At 54.4% G+C, this 12,419-nt stretch overlaps 1 protein-coding gene across 1 annotated transcript in view; it reads right to left on the bottom strand.

Moving 5' to 3' along the window:
- The window catches only part of INPP5A (inositol polyphosphate-5-phosphatase A), an 86,707-nt gene that overhangs the window by 40,266 nt on the left and 34,022 nt on the right, over positions 1-12,419 (bottom strand). Inside the window, exons 4-5 of the mRNA XM_014464547.2 lie at positions 8,316-8,419; positions 1,746-1,798 (exon numbers count right to left, since the gene is read on the bottom strand). Of these exons, the coding sequence (XP_014320033.2) occupies positions 1,746-1,798; positions 8,316-8,419 (157 nt within the window). The remainder of the gene's footprint in view (positions 1-1,745; positions 1,799-8,315; positions 8,420-12,419) is intronic.

The following is a 12,419-nucleotide window of genomic DNA, read 5'->3' as shown; positions in this document are numbered from 1 at the left end:
ATATGTGCTTGCCTCGTTCTCAGTCAATATCTTTCTCAACGTTGAGACACTCCTCTCAATTACTGCACGATCCATTTCACCTCTATTACTAAATCAGGCTGCGACCGCGCCCTTACACATGTTACTTCGGGGCTTTTTCAGCTTGTAATAGGATTCAGTATTGCACACGTCTAAGTTTCACCTCGTGTTCATTTTCTTGAATTGCCAGACTCTCTGACCCGGCACTGTCGACTCCTGACTATCTACCGTGGCTCCCGAGCCTGCATTATGTACCACTTAGATAGCGTTTATTTCTATTCACATTCGCGAGAGAATTCACGAATCTCTCGATGAGGCGGTATACTGGTGATGAAGGAGAAGGAGGAAGGAGCGGAAAGGGGAGGGAGAGAAGAGGGGATGAAGGAGGAGGAGAAATGGAAGGGAGAAAGGGAGGGCAGGAAGGAGGGGGCCCTTCAAACTGAAAGGAGAGGAGAGAGGAGGCCTCAGCTCTCTCCACCAGCAGGTGATTTGGCCCCAGGTGCCCACAGAGCTCACTGTCGGGGCCCCACGACTGGGGGTCACTATATGATTCATTTCACTTCCGTTAAGAAGCCCCCAAGGTCATAGCCCAGGAAAGGCTGAGGGTTGCCCTGAAGCCTCAGCTTCTGCAAGGCTGTGGTGAGGCAGTCAGCCCCCACCCCACAGTCACCTGCAGGGCCGAGACCACCAGGCCCCAAACCCAGTGAGACAGGACTGACCACGGAGACGGAGGGTAGAGAACTTGGCCTCTCCTGCAGGGGCAGATGACCCCCACCCCGGCTCCTGGTGCCCTCGTCAGCCCTCCCTCATACCGCAGCCTGTGTGACCCTCAGCAAAGGGAGGAAATGGTGACTGCCACTCTCTGGATTAGGTCACAAAGACTGCAGCTCTGTTTGGGGCTCCCCACCTCTCTGGGCCCCCTGCTCCAGAGAACACCAGACCTAAGCAGCCACAGGGAGGGGCCATGTGCAAATAGCAGGGCAGCTGAGGGCCTGCTGCTCCATCCAACTTGTGGTCACTGGCAGACTCTGGCCGCCTGATGGGCACTCCAGGGTCAGGTGGGGGACACGGGCTCCAGCTCCAGAGCCGACCCCAGCTGTGCCTTGCCCCACATTCTGTCCACACCAGTGGGATGCACACCCTTGGCCTGCACAAGCCCATCAGTAGCATTTAAGGTGACACCCCTCTAAGACCTCTCACAGTTCAGACCATGGCCCTCTGACCCCGGCACCCCCAGGAGAACACACATTAGGGTGAGCAGTGCTGGCCTTCACAGCCAGGGGTCTGAGGTTTCCTGCTGAGCCACTGAGAGCTGCCACCTGCAGGAAGGCCCGGCCTGGGTCGCTGGGTGAGGGGTTGTACTGCTGCCATGCCCCAAACCCCTCAGGACATGCTGCGGGGCCGCCTTCACGCAACGGAATGTGGCCACAGTGGGGCACAGAGCGGGGGGTGGGGGTAGGGTGGGGTGGGGCTGCCAGGAGGAGCGGGGCTGCTCACAACATCACGGCCATGGGAGGAGGCAGCACGGCCTTCAGGGACCGGGAGACAATACTCCGTGTCACACAGTCACTGACAGCAAAAAGGGCCACAGAGCAGGGGTTCAGGTCAGGCAGCTGGGACTCGGGGTGACACAGCCTTTGAGGGACATTCGACATACACGACTTGTGCAAAACACAAAAGGGGGAACTCCATGAAGCAGAGACGAATAGTCAACACGAGGAACATACCAGTCTGCGACGCACCATCTTGTCCGAACAAAGCCTTTTCTTGACCATTTGCACTGAAAAATAAACAGGTCACACAGGTAAGCGGGAAAAGAGGAAGGAGGGAGGCAGCGACTCACATGCGTGCATCGGAGGCTTCTCAGTCAGAGAACACGCTAACCTTTCAGCTCACAAGGGCTGAGATGCCACTTCCCGTGCAGGCCAAGTGCACGCACATGGCTCAGCGTGCAGGAGAGCAGGTACAAACACGCATGGCCACCACCATCTGTTAAAACCCCTCCCCAGCCCCAAGAGAGTTACTAGGAAACCAGGTGGGCCCAGGTCAAATGAGGGTGCGCTGCTGGCCATGCACACCCAAGCAGTGTATCACAAAGACGTCCTGGACGCTGGTGCGTGGCCCACGAAGGCCCCTCTGAGGGCTGCCCCCTCGCGGCACCAACTTGGGGCCTGGACCTGCCTTGGGAGAGCCGATCATCAGAGGAGGATGGCTAAGCAAAGAACCACGCTCACCTCTGCTTCATTCTCCCTCCCTCCAGGTCACCCTGTTGGAGAAGCTGGGGACAAAAGTCACTGGTGCCCCACATTCCTCCCTTGTTGGTTCCTGACCTGGGAGGGTGGGAGTGGGGGATGGGGTATGTGGGGGCGGGTCCCACACTGCCTTGCACAGCTGCTGTCAATCTCAGGTCAGAGACCCATGGGACTGGAACCTGCGTGGTCCGCTCGTGCCTAGGCAGGGCAAGGGAGGGTGGATGCAGCTGCGATGACGGAAATACGTGTCATTGCCCATGCAGGAGCCAGTGGTCACCCAGGGTCGCTGAGCACTGAAAATGCTGCCATTTTACCTTAATGAATTTTAATTTAAATAGAACACGCAACAGGGTCGCTTCACAGCTTAAGCAGTTGGGGGAGTGGGGCTCCTGCCAGCACCCCTTACAAGCTCCCAGGAGACACGGGAGACCTTGCTGAGTCCTCAGCTCACAAACACCAAGTTAAAACGTGTGGATGAGACTGTCCCGTTCCCTCCAATACTCCCAGCAGGAGCGCGGGGCCTGGTGCACAGTCACCTGGGTCAACTGAGGGACAGAGCAGGGGGAGCAGGTGTGCCCCAGGGTCAGGCAATGGTGGGAGGCCAGGACTCTGTCCGTGTCTGTGAGCCTGGGCTTGCAGGGATGAAGGTAAGTACATGGGAACCAAAGGCGGTGGTGATGAAGTGCTCCCTGCGTGAGCACAGGGCCCAGACTCTGCAGTGATTAACTTCATGTAACGAATAACTCAGTGCCTGGCTCTCCTGCCACCCCACAGCCCCTGTAGCTACTGTCCCACCGATTTCCCTACTTCCCCTAACAACCAAACTTCACACGCGACATCTAAACACAGTCTCCCGATTCTTCCATGACAGCCCTCTGCCCAGAGCCCTCTCTTCAACCCTACATCGTGTGTCTCTTGGCTATGTTCTAGATCAGTGGTTCTCAACCTTCTGGCCCTTTAAATACAGTTCCTCATGTTGTGACCCAACCATAAAACTATTTTTGTTGCTACTTCATAACTGTAATGTTGCTACTGTTATGAATCGTAATGTAAATATCTGATATGCAGGATGGTCTTAGGCGACCCCTGTGAAAGGGTCGTTCAACCGCCAAAGGGGTCGAGACCCACAGGTTGAGAACCGCTGTTCTAGATGAACTCATTAATAATCCCTCTGAGTCACTGATTTGACCAGATCTGGTTTAGAATCTTATTTTCAGTGACTGTGTCAGGTGCTGAAGCAGCGTCTGTGAGCACCACCCAGCCCCGCATGCCTGCCTGCCGGGCAGCAGCCTGTGCCCAGTGACTGACAGGCCAGCGCCTGAAGCTCAGAGGCGTATTCAATCCTCACATGAGCCACAGGAAGGGCACCACCAGTGCCCATTTTACAGACCGGGAAACTGAGACTTGGAGGTTAAGAACTGTGCTCAAGGTCACAGAGCGAGTGAGTGGGAGAAGCCAGAATCGGGAATTCGGTGCTGGTGCTCTCACCCCACCCCACCCCGGGCAGGAGTCAGCTGGGATGTGGGTGGGGACAGAGCCATCTTGACCTGGTGGGGCCCATGTCTCCTAGTGTCAGAGCAGAGACAGGAGCATCTTTCCAGAACAGAACCGCCACCTTGCTCGGTAGGGAGAGGGGCCTTGACACACACCCACTGTCTGATTGGCCCCTCCCGGAGAGCCGGTAATTCACCTTCTACCCAGGCCGCTCCTTCTGTCTCAGTGGGAGGGCAGGCCCTGGGCAGCAGAAAACTGCCCTTCCTGGCGGGGATGTGTAAACTCAGCGGTGACCCTGCGAGGCTGTTCCTAACCACTGGCTCCTGCACCCAGAGGCTCCAGCTGGCTGCCCCTCCTCCTTCTTGCCCCCTCCCCACCCCTCCTCTGACTCTGGACCTAACTCTGGAATGTGGGGACACCTCAAGGACATGGCCTCCAGCCTCCATCACTTCTCGGAATGGGAGTTAGTCTGAAGCTGGTCTGTGTGCTAATCTTTCTGGTCACTGGCCACCCTCTGAAATCCCACCAAGGGCTCCAGGTGATGGTGGACGGGGACAGCAGCGACTGGGGTAGACAGGGACAGCACTGGCTGGGGTGGACGGGGACAGCACTGGCTGGGGTGATAAACTTCGAGGTTATCATCACGAAGTGAAAGCCACGTCATGCCCGGGCGGGGAGTGGGGGCTGCCACGTCGTTCACCTTACAATATTAAGTCTCTGCTCAGATCCCCTGTTAATAGGATTCCTTTAGGCAGCAGATGGATGGCAAATACAGGCGGTTTCATCTACTAAAAGACGGCATAAATCACCAGTGAGAAAGGGAGGCTGCGGGAAGGCTCTCGCCACACAGCCTCCCTGTGAAAGGCCCGCTTCGGAGCATTAGTGAAATTAATTCATCTTTCATAAGAGCCAGGAGCAGGCCTGTGATCTATGGTAACAACCAATTTCTCACTACGGGCAAGAGGAAAAAAATGCCTCAGCCCTGATCGACTACACAAATCCGCTTTTTAAAAATGGTCTCACATTATCTGGAGTGCTGCTCCCAGAGGCAGCATCTGAGAGTCATGCTGAGCCAAAGCCGCCATAAATCAGCAGGGAAAGTTTTGTGAGCTTGATATGCAGGGGCTGTAATTATTTGGAATTGCCTCCATCATGGTAATTACATTTAGATTATCCTTAAGTGATGGTAATAAAAGAAACGGAAATCCGTCTTAAACTAATTCCCTCCCCCAAAATGTGTTCAAATAAAGCGGAGAGACTGGCCTGAAGGCACAGAACAGGGAGGAGCGAGCAACAGCTGCTGCCACAGCGCGTGCCTCCCCACACCAGCCGCACTGACGTGGCGCCCAGGTGCCTGACCAGGACGGACCACCTTCCACTGAAGACGCAGAGCCGATGGATGCCTTGCACACCTCAAAGTGCCTCGTCACTCACAGGACCTTGGAGGTGTCGGCGCTCTCAGTAAGATTTCCCTTCAGCCACTTTAAGGGACTCACATGGTCCCCCAGAGACAACTCACTTCTGGAAATGGTGTGACTTCATCTCCAGAGACTCCCATCTGAGACAAACGCTGAGCCAGTTTCTAATGTGGCAACGTCATATCCAAGGGAACAACCACAGCCACCCTGCAAAGCCAATGCTTGGGTATGGCGGTCCCCTCGTCCCAGCAACATGCTGCTCTCCAGTGGAGAGATTGGGGTGCACCCCGTGACGGTGTGGCGACCCTGTAGGTGCGGCAGTGTGTCACCTGGGGCCAGGTCTGCTAAGCACAGGCTTCAGGCTTGGACCCAGGCCACTTGTCCCAGGGGAGGGAGGCAGCCCCTTGCTGTCTGTCCCTAGGGAGCCATGCTGGCACCTTGGGAACAGTACCCTGACCCTGGGCATCAAGGCCAAGGGCCATGCCCCACCCCACCAGGGTGTCCTCTCTCAGGGATATGCAAGAAGTGGGATGCCACAGCTGAGGTCCCCAGACCTTGCCCCCCATCCACACCGTCAGCCTGAGCTCTGGCCTCTACTCCCCGAGCTTGGGCTATGGAGGGAGGGGAAATGGGAGCCCTGACCGATGTGCTGAGCCTGGGAGCAAGTCCTGAGCGCCTGGAGACTTCTCCCCGGGAACCTGGCTCCTCAGGGGAGCCACCTACCAAGGCATGCACTGCCTCAGCCTCCCCTTCCTCTGTCCACCAACACATGGTGACCGCCACAGAAGCCCCTTCTTCAGAGAGCATCACCGCTCACAGATGACAGACACTGGCAGCCTCTGGTGACCCTATTTCTAAGGATGAAGATGCAGTGAGAGTCGCTAACAAGTGACAAGAGGACGAGACCCCAGGGGACCCATGTGAGTCCTGGGGGGGGTCCGCATGCTGGGGTCCATCACAAGCTGGGTATCAGGGTGCATCCTGTTCCACGTGTGAGTGGGAATAGCGTCCCTGATACTGAGAGGCTGCTGTGTGGGGAGCGGCCTGGAGAAGCACCTGCCTCGTGGGATCAAGCACTTGGGCTGACCCAGGTACCAGCAGGCGCCCATGCCCTGGAGGCTGGGAAGAGAGAAGAGCTGAGCTCCAGGGGACAGACAGAGCCAAGCCCAACTCCTCTTCAGTCTGGAGGCTGGCACCTGCCGGCCACTCCTTTCCATCTTCCAGCATTTGTAACAGTTCAAAACTTTAAAGTTGCATATAAAGAATTTGAACTACTTGAGGTGGGGAGGCAGGGGCTTAAGGCCTCCCCAACACTGGCTGCAATTGTTACCATACCAGCCCCCTGTCTAGCACTGCCCACTGCCATCACAGGATCACTCTGACCAGCCCCGCTGCCCAGCCCCAGCACTGACCTGGGCATGGCCAGCTCATGGGCACCTCTGTCAGCCCTACCTCCACTCCCAGGTCTCCTCTGGGGAACCTCAGCCACCCTAGGTGGGGTGAGTGCCCCTCTGGGCTGAGACTGGACCCCAGGATGAGAACAGAAGAGCTAGGACAACCCAGGTCCCAACTCAGCCTCACATGGCCCGTGGTGCCTGTAACCAAGACAGAGAGGTGCTGGGGGCTTCCCACCTGTGGGTGTTGGGTCAGGACCTTGGACACTGCCAAGCATGTCCAGCTCGGGGCTGATCCCCAACCACGCTAGGGGCCCTGGCCAAGCTCGTTCTCCTGCTGGGAGGAGGCCGAGGCCCCACCTGTGCCGCTGTGGCCCCTGGTCACCCTCAGGCGAGGGCCACAGTCTGTGTGGGCCCCAACTCAGACTCCAGGTAAGCAAAGCTGGGTCTGGACTGGGACAGGGCCTGGAGCTTAGCAAAACTGGACTCTGAAACCAACTTCTTGCCCCTTGACATCTCCAAGGGAACCGTGGCCCCACCCTCTTGTCAGGACCCACCACGGCCAACATTCAGGGAGGATCCCAGGAGTCACAGCATCGGCTGTGCTCATGGAAGGTCCAGAACTGAAGCTTCCAGAGCTTTCCGGGCATGCCTTCCTCCAGCCTCAGGCGGAGCAGCCAGGCCGGGAGGCTGGGCCTCTGACACCCGTCCTTGGCTCAGGACAATGGATGAGGAAGCCGTGCCCTGGTGTGACAAGAGGGCCATCCTTTACGGAGGCAGCCACCATTCCTTCACTCCGGGCTCAGGTCATAAAACAAGTTAATAAAGTTGTGGCCTTGCTGAAGATCAGCTGGGAGCGCAGGTGGGGGGTCTGCTGAGCAGCGGGCAATCCTCACGCAGAAGGGACTGGAAGCAATCCTTCTTGCAGCTGAGCACACCTCTGTCAGGGAGGCGGGCGCCCAGGCCTCCATCTTGCCCCAAAGGCTTCAATCAGCACCACATCCGGCCCCAGTTAATAGGAGGTAAAGGACAGGTGACCAACTCTGGATCAACTCGTGAGTGAGTGCACAGGATTAGGAGACTCCAAAGGGCTGCTTATAATGTCAAGTAAAGACACAGGATCCGAAATTGTGTGTGCAGTGCATTCCGCATAAAAATAACACAACTACACAAGATGCAGTAAAACCCACAGGAAATATATCAGCATTTTCTGACTGAGTCTGAGCTGTGGGTGGTAAGTAATCCCACACTTTCCTTACCCCCTGATCTGTATGAAGCAGCCACTGCCTGGGACTGGGAGGGCTCTCGGCCGTGCCTCTCGCTGGCACACCCCGAACTCAGGGGCAGGAACACGCCCTGTGTGTCACTGCCTGGCACACCATAGCTATGAAGGTCGGGTAGGTCACTGGCTAGATTGACCCGTTCACATGCCAGGCCAACCTGAATTGATAATCATTTTCCTGCATCATTGGGGATGATTCCTCTGCCAGGAAATAAGGATTAGAAAATTTACCAGTTGTTTTAACGACAAACACTGCAGATTCTCTCAGCTCTTACCTCAGGCAACCCATGAACCCACGCACACTTCAGATCCTCCCAGAAAGAGAACATGGGAGCGTGGCAGCAGAGATGTGATCCCCACCAGGATATGAAGACCCCCTGTCCTAAATGTCCCTTCTCACGTGACCACCCTGAAAAGTAAGTGCTTTGGGAGAAAGTGGCACGGGCCCCAGACGCACCTCGGGGAAGTAGTCCTGCGGGAACTTCTCTTTCTCCAGCATGGGCGTGCTCTCCAACGTGTCCGAGTAGATCTCCTTGCCAGTGACTTTTTTATACTTCTTAGCTAGAAAAGGGCAGATGAATGTTGTGAATAACCACGTCACTACATTCCATCCAAACAGCCACACCCCGTGGGGGTCCCGTGTCCCACCCGTGCAGCCCTGTGGGGAGCAGGGAGTGATGAGGGGGACCAGATGGGGGGGCGCCGACCCAGCAGGCTAGCTGCTCCCGGGGACACCGTGACTCGTAAATCGCCGGTCCGCCACCTGGAGTCTGACACTCCACTTCATTATCCGCTAACACTCGCAGCCTGCAGATTTACAGGGGCTAATTGGCATCCTCCGTTAACACCGTGAGTATGTTTAAGAGGGCTGTGGAATTACCGTTCGCTCATACCTTAATACAAATTTATTTAATAACATCGATTCCCTCCATATCCAGCCAACATCACTCATGTGCAAGGACAAGGGGTTTTTATGTGAGATGGAGAGAGGAGGGCACACAGACCAAGCTCCTAGCCGCCTGCCCGTCACCTCACTGGACGAGGTGTCCTGCTGGGCCACCCCCACCTGGGCTGACCCCTGCAGACAGGGTTTGGCCTGGTTCTCTCACATCAGGGCCTGGGGGCTTCTTTTCACGGATGGTAACCCCACGCCATGGTGGGGTCTGGTGAAGAAACGTATGAATCTGTTCCTCAAAGTCTCAGGCTCGGGCTGGTGGAGGGCTGCCGGCCTCCGCTCAGGATGCCCTGTCGGGAGCTCGGCTGCACGTGGGCCCACCAAGACCACCACATGCAGACCCGCACGAACGCAGCAGAGACCTGCTGGCCCGCATACATGCTCCTCTCTTGGGGAAGGCCCAACACAGGGGATGTCCCTGGGCTCTTAGGAGATTCCTGGAGGCCAACAATGACCAGTTCTGCTGTCCGAGTTCCTGAGGGTCGTGCTCCGAGCCCAATGAGCTGCTCGCATCTGTCGTTTCTGGAGCACCATCCCGCCCATGGACCCACCGACATGGCGGAGCAGCAGGGATGAGACAGGAGGCAGGGACTTGGGGCAGCGCTCCATGGAGAGTGAACCCCAGGCAAGAGCAAAGCACTAGGGGTGGGGACTCCGAGGGGCTAAAGCAGGAGCCTGGCTGCAACCTATACGAGGTGCTCAGTGACTTAGGGAACTCGGAACAGGGCAGGTGGAAGGGAGCTGCTCCCCAAGCGCTGGGCTGTGCCCGCTGTGCCCCCGCTCCTCTGATCTGGTTCCCAAACTATGGACATGCCCTCAGGGTGCTGGCTTTGAGGCTGGTCCCCCCAGGTCCTGCAGTACATCACAATCCCCTTGGAAGGCATCAGAGGGAGATGGACCCAGTTAGCCAGAGGCCAGTGCCCGGGGCAGGTGGGCACAGGACTGTGTGAGCAAACAAGGACCCGTCCATACCACCCATTTGCCACTGGAATGCGCAGGCCGTTTAATCACCGAAGCACTTACTGGAACCACCCATCCATCTCTGCAGAAGGACAGCATTTATCAAACATCAGCCCCACGCAGCCGTCATCACTCTGAGGAGGTCGAAGGGAGACCTGCCCAGGTAGCGGACACAGGGGTGGGGACTAATGCCCAGGGGAGGACCGGTGTCCCACCAGCAACGTAGCAATTCTCACAGATTCTGCCTGTGCTGTGGGCTCCCTGATCCGCCTCCCCTCCGGGCCTTTCCATGGCCTTGACCTCCCAGGAGCCCTGAGAACATGGACACAGACACAGACATGGGACATGGAGATGAGACACGAGAGTGGACCCGGGCACAGGACACAGAGATGCACACGGATAAGGGCACGGGACACAAACACAGGACGTTGTCTGGGCCTCTTGGGACATGGCAGGGGAAACAGAGCCTCCAAGTGTGGGCCCAGGGAGAGGCCGAGCATGGGGTTGATGGAAGAGCCGGAAGGGCGGGGAAGGAGGAAGGGGAACTCTGCCAGGGCAGGGAGAGGGCCTGTTGGAGAAATGAGCACCAGCAGCAAGGACGGGAAACGGGAGCCTGGCCCCAGGCAGGGCTGAGCCTTGGCCGGTCTGGGGGACTGAGGGACCTCGAAGCTCCAGCCCTGGCAGCAGCTCTGCCCTCTGTCCAGATCTAAGGGGCGTTCCTCCTCCTTCCAGACAGTCACCTGCACAGTGACACAGCTGCTACTGTCACGGCTGGGAGGGCTGGCCACAGGGTCTGGGACCTCGCTGAACTGGGTGGCACTGTGCACATGCCAGCACCAAACACATGCACGCTGTTCCTCACCCATGAGGAGCCCAGCCACATGCTGCTCTTTCCTGAGGCCCCTCGGCTAACAGACAGGGCACAGCTCACCTTTCTCTGAGGATAAGGAAGAACATTCTTTCTCTATATCTGTTCAGGTGCAGGACTCCTCCTGGCAAAGCTCGAGCCATCACAGCAGCCACTAGGACCGCCAGTCCATGCTGCAGGGGACGGATGCCTGGGGGTGTCTGTCTGGTGGGCGTCTGCCTGGGACTCAGTTTTGGAGGAGCCCTGCACTGAACAGACTTCAAAAGACTATTGTATTGTATTTAACCTTGCGTATTAGTACAGTTTTGTTGTTGTTGATTCCTTGGGGTTTTCTACAGAGATAATCACGTCATCTGAGACGAAGGCAATTTTTTCGCTCTCCCTCCAATCAATAAGCCTTTTATTTCATTTTCTTGTCTTACTGCATTAGCCGAGATGCCAGTACGACTTTGAAGAGCTATGGTGAGAGGGGTCATCCTCGCCTTGTTCCTGATCTCAGGGGGAAAGCATCTAGGTTCTCACTATTAAGTCTTACGTTAGCTGTAGGTTTTGTAGCTTTATCAAGTTGAGGAAAGTCCCCTCTATTCCTAGTTTGCTGAGAGTTTTTATTATACGTGGGTGTTGAATTCTGTCAAATGCTTTTCTGCATCTATCAATATGACCATGTGACTTGTTAGCCTGTTGTTGTGGTAGATTACATTCATTTATTTCTGAATGTTGAACCAGCCTGGAATAAATATCAACTGGTCAGTGTGTATAATTTTTCTTCTACCTTGTTGGATTCTAGTTGCTAATTTATGTTTAGAATATCTACACTTTATATTCATGATGGATATTGGTCTGTAGTTTTCCTTTTTTGTAATGTTTCTATCTGGTTTTGGTATTAGGGTAATGCTGGCCTCATAGAATGAGTTAGGAAGTATTTTCTTGCTTCTATTATCTGGAGGAGATAGTTGAGAATTGGTATGATTTCTTCTCTAAATGTTTGGTTGAATTCACCAGTGAAGTCATCTGAGCCTAATGCTTTCTTTTTTAAAGGTTATTAATTATTGATTCCATCTCTCTAATACATAAAGACCTATTCAGATTATCTGAATGAGTTTTGGTAGATTGTATATTTGAAAGAACCAGTCCATTTAAGTTATCAAATTTATAGGCATAGACTTGTGCATAAGATACCTTTATTACCCTTTAATGTCTATAGATCAGTAGTGATGGCTCCTCTCTCAATTATAATATTAGTAATTTGTCTTGTTTTCATTGGTTAGCTGGCTAGAGGTTTACCAATTTTATTGATCTTTTCATAGAACCAACTTCTGGTTTTGTTGATTTTCTTTATTGAGCTCCTGTTTTCAATTTCATTGATTTATGCTCTAATGTTTATCATTTCTTTTCTTACGCCTACTTTGGATTTAATTTGCTCTTCTTCTGGTTTCCTAAGGCAGAAGCTTAGATTATTGATTCTACATCTTTTTTTTTTTAAATATATGCACTTGCTGCTACCAATGCACTGCTTTCACATTCTACAATTAATATATGCACTTGCTGCTACCAATGCACTGCTTTTACATTCTACAATTTTGGTAAGTTGTGTTTTCACTTTCATTTAGTTAAAAATATTTTTAAAATTTCTGAGACTTCTTCTTTGACCCATTATGTTATTTAGAAGTGAGATGTTTAATATCCTACATATTTGGGGGTTTTCCAGTTATCCTTCTGTTATTGATTTCTAGCTTAATACCATTGTGGGCTGTGTTTCTTTTCTTTTAAATTTGTTG

The sequence above is a fragment of the Myotis lucifugus genome, unplaced genomic scaffold, assembly GCF_000147115.1.
Source record: "Myotis lucifugus unplaced genomic scaffold, Myoluc2.0 scaffold_255, whole genome shotgun sequence".
Lineage (NCBI taxonomy): Eukaryota > Metazoa > Chordata > Mammalia > Chiroptera > Vespertilionidae > Myotis > Myotis lucifugus.
This window is presented reverse-complemented; position numbering and strand designations above follow the sequence as displayed.